Genomic DNA, 8,411 nt, shown 5'->3' with positions numbered 1-8,411 from the left:
AAAAAATAAAGGCTTCTTCACCTTACTAATGAGCTTGACATCAGAGTTGAAGCGGCACCCCCCCTCGCGGCAGAATGTGCTGCCAAATTAGAAGTGGAAGAGGGTCTCGCTAAGCTCTTGATAGAGGAAGAAATTAAATGGGCCCATAGGGCTAACGTGAAGGGAGTCATGGAGGGCGAGAATAACACTGAACTTTTTCATTTAAACTAACTGAAAACACAGAAAGAAAAGAATTGTCCAACTTGAGCAAGATGAGGGTACGACTGTAGGTCAAGAGAACCTGAATTCTACATCTCTTATTTCTATAAGAAGCTCTTTGGTGCCCCTGTGTCAATTTTGTTATCCATGGATGAGTGCATGATGGGGGATATTCCGAGTTATGTCCGGAAGAATATGATGTGTTGACCGCCCCCTTTATGGAGAAGGAGGTGTATGGGGCAATTTTGCGGATGAAGAATAATAAAGCACCTGGTCTAGATGTGTTCTTGGTGGAATTGTACAGGCGGTGTTGAGGGACAATTAATGGGGGGTATGCTGCCTATGTTTTAGGATTTGTTTAGTGGTGAGCTTCTGTTGTTTTAGCCCAACTTTGGGACTATTATTTTATTGCCTAAGAAGGAAATGGCGGTGAAAATCAAATAGTTTAGACCCATTTGCTTACGCAATGTTAGTTTTAAGTTTTTTTTACCAAAGTGGATACGAATCGGCCAACAAAGATTGCTCAGACAGTGATTCGCCCTACTCAAACCGCTTTCATGAAAGGATGACATATACTATAGGGTGTAGTCGTTTTGCATGAAATTCATTCGAAGAAATTGGATGGATTTATCTTTAAAGTGAATTTTGAGAAGGCATACGAAAAAGTTAAATGGCCCTTCTTGCAACATGCATTGCGTATGAAACATTTTGATCTGGCTTGGAGGCAACATGTCAAGACTTTTGTTCAAGGGGGTGGTGTCGGGGCTAAAGTTAATGATGATATTGGACACTTTTCCAGACTCGGAAGGGGTTACGGCAAGGGATCCATTGTCTCTAATGCTTTTCAATATTGTGGCCGATATGTTTGTTGTCCTCATTGCTAGAGCCAAGGAGAACAAGCAGGTGAGTGGGTTAGTCCTGCATCTAGTGGATGTGTGTGTGTGTGGGGGGGGGGGGGGTTCCTATTCTACAATATGTTAATGGCACAATCATCTACATGGAGCATGATATGGAAACGATCATAAATATGAAATTATTTTTGTGCTTGTTTGAACAATTGTCTAACCTTAAGATTAATTTTCATAAAAGTGAACTGTTCTGCTTTGGATGTGCCAAGGAGGAAGAGGATAACTATATGTAGTTGTTCGGTTGTAAGATTGGCAACTTCCGTTAGCTACCTCAGGATACCAATTCACCGTTGTAAGTTAACAAATAAAGAGTGAAAGTGCATTACAGATATATTTGAAAAGAAAATTGATTGTTGGAAAGGCAAGTAATGTCCTTCCTAGGGGCGCATGCATGTGGGAGGAGAACACCTAGCGGTCCATGCCACGTCATCCTTTGTGCAATGGGTGACCTGGATCATCATTGCCGGTGACATGGAATTGAAGATAAAGCTCAGAACCTGGGAGTCTTGGGCCTGTCAGATCTCATGCGTCGGATTTGGATTGTCGGCGGGCTTACCATCCTTGTCAGCAAGCATCCAAGACAGGCCCCGTCGCTCGCTGTTGAGGTAGGCAGAGAAGTGGGTGCCTCTGATCCTGTCCAGAGCATGAGCTCGCCATACGAGGAAATTGACACGGTAGAGCTTGTCAGCGATAGGGATGAGCGTGGGTGCCATGGTAGATGAGTTGTAGCTAAGTGGAAGAGGAACTAACTCTCTATATCACAAAAGATGGCGAGAAGCGTATGCTTCGAAGCAGGACCACATCAATACAGGATCGACCGACCAGGAAATTACAGGTTCGGTTGAGATTGGATTGATCCCTAACATTATTTATACATGATCTAACGACATCTCAACCATGTTGGTTACAACAACTAGATAAACCCTAGAATCCATCTATGATCGGTTCGTTTTTTAAGCGATAGTCTAATGCGGTGGTTTTCTGAAACCCTAGAATGTGGTGGTTTTATGCTATTTACTTCACTAACCGAGTCTTAGAAGTCAGTTCCAAAAGCATTTTAGAGGCCGACGACACTACCAGAGGTTCTCAGATTAGCCGTATCTCTCGGTGTCACATCGGATACGAGATAAAACTGCAAAGGAAACTTGTTGCAATCCACCGGCATCATGTATACGCGAGCTACCTAGCACAGTACATACATTCTACATTGTTTCCCCGCACGTGGCTTGAGAGCCTCTAGCTAGCTAGCTACGCATACGTCACCGATGGTTTCTTCCTCCTCCGGCTCTTCCCCTCCGAGCACTGCGAGCTCGCCGTCGCCCTCGAGCTCTTCTTCCTCCTCTCCCCGGCCGGGCCGAACATGGCCATCCGCCCGATCCCCCTCGATATCGACGCGAAGAAGGCGCGGCCGTGCTCCCCGGGGCGGCCGTCCCGCATCCCCTGCTTCATCATCCCCTGCTCCCGCTCCAGCTCCGTCAGCCGCACCCGCATCCGCGACACCTCCAGCTTCAGCTCCCGGTTCTCCCGCCGCAGCGACGCGTAGCTGTCGGCGGCGCCGGCGGCGCGGGGCGACACGCACGAGCTCGGCACGCCGCTCCCGCTGATGGGCATGGTGATCCGCTGGGAGAAGGAGCAGTACTCGCCGCCGCCGCCCGAGTGGCCGCCCGAGAAGGACGACTTGAGCCGGAGCTGCTCGAAGTAGAGCACGCGCACCACCATCTGCATCGGGAGCCGGTCGTTCTGCGCCGCGTGGCTCGACGCGTCCTGAGACAGCTTCTGGCAGTCGATCAGCTTGCACAGCTTCTTGCACTCGGATTCCATTAGAGATGGGTGTGCCTGATCGATCATATTTATTCAAATATACACCGTTTGGTTCAGAACTTTATTCAAATCAAGATTTAGAAATTATATTTGATTGTATACATCATCACATTCCACATTCTCATCTACAGATATCATGCTATTTCTGATGGCAAATACATATACTATATAATTAGAAGGAGAATGTTTTTGGTCTAAACATATATAGTTGCTCCTACAAATTCACAAGTTTGCTACACACAACTACCAAAATGTAGCATTGTGATATAGTGTAGTTTTGTACCTTTAGGTATATGTCGATGGCTCGGTAGAGTCCATCATCAACAATGCGAGCATAGTCGGGCAACAGTTCGATGAGAGTCATGAACTTCTGCAGTTTCAGATAAGGATCTGGTGCAATTTCTGCAAGATAACCATCCATTAGCCTTCCGACCTTGAGCACCGAGCCATGGCTCGGAGACTTGAGTCCGTCGGACTCGTATCCGCAAGGTGACAAGTCTCCTGAATCATCTTCCTCAATCCTTTGCAAGAAATTGACCAATATGCGATGGACCGTGTCGACGTCAAACATGGACTCACTCGTTTGCATGGAGGGGATGAGAAGATCATCAAGTGATGCCATCTCAAGATGGAGACCGATCCTTTTCTCGACTTCAATCCTGTAATCTAGCCCTGCATCAACCTCTATCGCCATTCTCAGCATGCCGAACAAGAATGACAGGGTAACAGCTGTGATCTTCTCGGTTGCCATCAGGTTGATGAGGGTTTCCACAACCACCCTTTGGTTGTCACCGACAAGTGGGCCGGAATCCCACACGTGCCGCCTTTCGATGCCCTTGAGAGCTGTTTGAGCATAGTGTACAATGGAAGTGCCTATGCTCTCCGGCCTCACGCCACTTCTCCTCATCGCGGCGATCACTCGCTGATAATAATCAATTCTTAGAGCAGAAAGATCCTCAACCCACCAATCCTGGCAATGCATCCGCAACTTCCCGGACCCCGCGTCGCATTCCAAGTGAGCCAAACCTGAAACCAGCTGCTCCTTGCTTGCGTTCATCGCGATCGCATCGACACACCGATCGACAAATCCGATTTCCTCCACCATTGGATCCAAGCTTTCACACGCGCATAAAACTTGTAGTGATTTCTCAAGGTTCTTGACCACAAGGTCATTCAGGTACATCTCTGTCCGGACAATTAGGTTCTCCTCTTGATAGTCTTCTGTCATTTCCAAATATTCTGCAATGCACCGGAGATGAGCTACATTGGCTGTGGTTATTTCAAAGTTGCTCCCATAACAGAACTTCGCAGCGAGTTCGAATGCTGTAGCTCCCCCTGGTACATTTACAAGCTCAAGCTTTGAGAGATCTGGATCCTTGGCTTCGGCTACCATTCGTCTTATTCTTCCGCACCGAGAGACTAAAGGGAACTGCAAAATAAGTAGAGACACACGGTATGATCAAACGTGCTCCACAGGCTTGGCTTCAGCTCGTACAATAGGCATCAGAAAGAAGAAGAAAAGTACCAATCACAATTTGTTTGCTTATAAACCCCCTCTCCCCACATGCGCACAAAGGATCCCGAAACATTCCTAATCATGTACGCGAACCCATTAGTTGTTTCTCCCAGATTATGTTCTTATTTCTTTACACCTTTTGGCCATGATAACTGAAGCTAAGGTTCAAATGAAAAACACAACACAGTTTCTTTTTTCTACTCAAAAGACCAAGAGGGAAACACACACTCCAATACAGAGGTGAAGAAGAATGATGGCCATAAAAACTTCAGAAGAGGTGAAGATGAGGGGCACCTTGTGCAGGAGGAAAGATTGGCCATCCACCGATACCGTTATATCCCCAGCAACATCTGAAAATATCCTGCACAACAAGCAATGTAGGGAATTAAAACACCAAGAATTTCATTTTAATGTGCAACACGTGAAGCATAATTCTGTTGACATACAATCCATATAATCCATACTCTTTCAGTTTGCCAACATATATAAATTCAGGATATGGGTTCAGAATGACCAACTGATGAAACAATCTTGAGGCAAAAGGAAAATAAAACTCAAACTTGTAGACTAACATAAACAGAACATGTTGAACTAATGCTGCTAGTGCATCAAGTTTTGCCACATATGGATCTTTTCAGATGAACCTATTCAGAAACTGAGGAGTATAACAGAGGAAGTGCCCTAGCCTTTAAAGGAGAACCGGATCTACGCAAATCATGGGACGATCTAAAATAATAAATGTGCAGGCATTTTGTTGTACCCAGGACCATCTGACAGTAACCCTTTGAGGGAGCTACGGGAAGAACATTTTCAGGGTAACATTTCCACTGTTTTCTTGAGTTGGACACTGGAGCTTCAGAAGTTCAGATGCCATTCTTTTTTCTTGGCCTGAAACCCATGAAATTAGCTCCACGTGATCTAAACTGGCTGGCAAGGATCCTGAGTTTGTGGCGCCCCCAAAAAGATTCCCAAGACAACCACAGGCGCATTTGCCGCTAGAACATGAACGGCGGCAAAGCCCACCCGGGAGAAGGGGTGAAAAGAAACCGACGAGGAAGAGATGGGAGGCGAGGACTCACCTTCTGCTCATGGGGTTGCAGAAGCGCGGCGAGTTGGCGGCGGAGAGCTTGGCGGAGAAGGGGAACCCGGCGCTGTCGCTGGCCAACCCCATTGCCCGACCTCCTCTTCTCCTTGCTAAAATGGATGGTGCCTGCCTACCTACCTACTCTGCCTCTCGTGGAGAAGAAGGAAAAAAAACTCAAAGCTCGGAATGATGAGCAATGGAGGGGACGTCCCACAGCTCACACACGGAGAGCGAGGAGGAGGAGGAGGAGGAAAGGACGAGCGGAAGGAATAACGGCTGGTCGTCGGCGTGAGGGAGAGATATTCAATGACAAACATTCCGGTTTCTTAGTTTGATTGCTCCCTTTTCGTTTTCCTCGTTGCCCTTTCGTGCTATTTACTCACACGCCCTTCTTCTCTTTTTCTCTTGTGTAGGAGTACAAAGAAACACAAGTGCCTTTCTTACGAGTAAAAGGTGTGGTTACAAATAAGAAAGAAAAAAAGATAGTCTAGAATTCAGAGTATCTATTACTCCCTCCGTCCTAAAATAGCGACACTTATTTTAGGATGGAGAAGTACATTCGAAGAAGGATGCTATAGTTAGAATATTGTTCTGTATGAGGGTGCAATTCAACAAAGATGTGGCAAGACAGAAATGTGGAAGAGCAAGGAAGGAGCTGCTAGATGACAGGGTATTGGTATTGTGCGCTGGTTTAGGGGATTGGCTGAGAAAGTGACACTGATGAGAGATGAATAGTTGGATGACTAGGGGACAAAGGCTGGTCTACTGTCAGCCTATGGGTAGGTGCCCAAGAGAGGCTTGATCCTGTGCGGCCATGCTTACGGGTCTAGCCATGTTGCTATGTTTGGATATTCCTTGAAATAGATTGCTTTGTTGGTTCCTTTTACTTCGGTCAGGAAAATTTAATCTCTGGATTATCCTACTAAACGAAAATACCTTGCATCGCAAATAACACTGTACTAATGCAACGACGGATTGCAATCTGTGACACTGGCTCAGTCAGTCATAACAGACAGGAAATCCACGCAAAATGCAAAACATAGCAGCAGTAGTAGTAGTATAGAATAGTTGTGAGAGTGGAGTCGGGTGGAAGGCTGTCGGTGCTGGAATGATTGTGATGCTCCTTGCTTGCTCGGGCGGCTGCTGCTGCTGCTGCCTGTCTTGTCCACCCACACCACAATGGACACCACTTTACTTTAGCAGAGAGGAGAAAGAGCTGCCTCGGAGTTTGGTCCACCCACGAGAAAGCCGCAAGACCACTGCCGCTCACACTCCATTGCCATCCCTGAAGCTCCCTCCCAGAGCTTTGCTGGGCCGGTCTGATGTATGCGCAATGCACGCTAGCGTCTTGTGTTCGTGCAAGCAAGCAGCACGTTATCGATCTCGACAAATATCCGCGGCATTATGATGCAATCAGTGGCGTCGACGTGCAATGGGTTATTCGAGGCTTTGTGCCGAGTTTCTGCTTTCCGATGGACGAAAGAGAGACAACAACAAAGGGGCACGCATCGAGAAATGGCAACAAGGTTTGGGCTGTTTTTGCTGGCGATGCTTTCCTTTCTTCTTCTCTCCTTTTTGTTCGAAAACGACTCAATCCATGCGTTTCTGTTACAGTAAGGTCACGGGGTTCAATAACAAGCTGTTTCTTCTTTGTGAAAACGGAGGAATGGTTTATGCTCATGCTTTAGAGATGAAAATAAAACCTCTCGGCGGCAAGGAGAAGAAGCCGAGCTGAGCTTGAGCAGAGCACGCCGTAGAACGCAATAATCGTTGCTACTGGAGGCCGTGAGTCAGTGGATGGATGGAATAAAATGTGGGAGAGGGGAGGGAGAGCGACACGGTGACACGACGGGGCGCGGAGCTCCATAAAAAGGAGAGAGACGGGACCAAAGGAGAGGAGAGAACCATCATGGCAGCAGCCACTGACCTGCCCAGCTCCAGCAGCCTCTAGTGCTTGCTTCCTCCTCTCTCGTGATTCACTCCATGGCATCTCCAACGTGCATCGTTAAAAAGACGCACTCAAATGTTCATCAACACTGTTAAGAGCATACTACAACCGTATCTTTGTATTTGGTACAACACTATTTGTAATCTATTTCCCCCCTTAATTTTAGAAAAGACTTATTATCCTTCAAGTCTTGTACTATATAAAAACTGTCCAACCGTCCGACACGCACAATATAACACACAATGCATCACGTAAATTCTCTCCTCTTTAACCCTGTTAGAGCGTCTACAACCAGACTTGGCAAATCCGGCCCCTCAAACGCCTGCAAACGCGTCCGGGCGTGTCCGTGGGCACTAACCGGTCACCCCTCAAATAATGTATTCCACATCCGGACACTTGAATTATCATATCTCAAATCCATACAACTCATGCAATTACGTCGATGCACACATATCGTCCGGCTACTCCATCACTACTAACTAAAGATGCCATCGAACTACCGAAATTTTTCATGTTTGGCTATGGTGGAGTTCATCCACGGCTTCCCTTGCCCTTCCCGACGCCCTTGTCGTCCTTCTCGCGGAACTACCGGTCGAAGACGCAGTAGGAATCGAGCCGGATCTGCTAGTCGCCGGAGCTGTCCTCGCCGGAGTTGTCCGCCTTCTCCTCCTTTGGTGGCAGTACGTCCATGGCACGGACCACCCGATTATGCTCTTGGACGAGGGCACGCGTGTTTCTCCATTGTCGTTTCTTCACAATGCAGACGTGGATGGCTTCCTCCTCTGCGACCGCCCGCACCGTCGCCTCCGCCGCCACCATTTCCGCCGCGATACGGGCCTTGGCGGCCCTTATCCTCTCATTCCCACGGCGGGCCGCCCGTTCGGGACTCAAAGTTTGCCCGACCGGTGATGGGGAAGGAGAGGGGTTCCGGCTGTC

At 47.6% G+C, this 8,411-nt stretch overlaps 1 protein-coding gene across 1 annotated transcript; it reads right to left on the bottom strand.

The window, feature by feature from the left end:
* Positions 1 to 2,235: 2,235 nt before the first annotated feature.
* Positions 2,236 to 5,833, bottom strand: LOC109782214 (BTB/POZ domain-containing protein At3g08570). Its single transcript, XM_020340824.3, has 4 exons — positions 5,523 to 5,833; positions 4,738 to 4,804; positions 3,211 to 4,356; positions 2,236 to 2,942 (listed from the first exon to the last, which is right to left on the bottom strand). Exons 1-4 carry the CDS (start codon positions 5,612 to 5,614, stop codon positions 2,355 to 2,357), a joined length of 1,893 nt encoding a protein of 630 aa, XP_020196413.1. The 5' UTR covers positions 5,615 to 5,833; the 3' UTR covers positions 2,236 to 2,354.
* Between the last annotated feature and the right edge of the window lie 2,578 nt (positions 5,834 to 8,411).

Source organism: Aegilops tauschii, chromosome 5 (genome assembly GCF_002575655.3).
Source record: "Aegilops tauschii subsp. strangulata cultivar AL8/78 chromosome 5, Aet v6.0, whole genome shotgun sequence".
In the NCBI taxonomy this organism is placed as follows: Eukaryota; Viridiplantae; Streptophyta; class Magnoliopsida; order Poales; family Poaceae; genus Aegilops; species Aegilops tauschii.
This window is presented reverse-complemented; position numbering and strand designations above follow the sequence as displayed.

Coding starts and splice junctions, on each gene's coding strand:
- LOC109782214 (XM_020340824.3), bottom strand. CDS start 5,614: ATGGGGTTGGCCAGCGACAGCGCCGGGTTCCCCTTCTCCGCCAAGCTC. Junction 4,357..4,737: donor AATCTTTCCTCCTGCACAAG/GTGCCCCTCATC, acceptor CTTATTTTGCAG/TTCCCTTTAGTCTCTCGGTG. Junction 2,943..3,210: donor CCATCGACATATACCTAAAG/GTACAAAACTAC, acceptor ATGATCGATCAG/GCACACCCATCTCTAATGGA.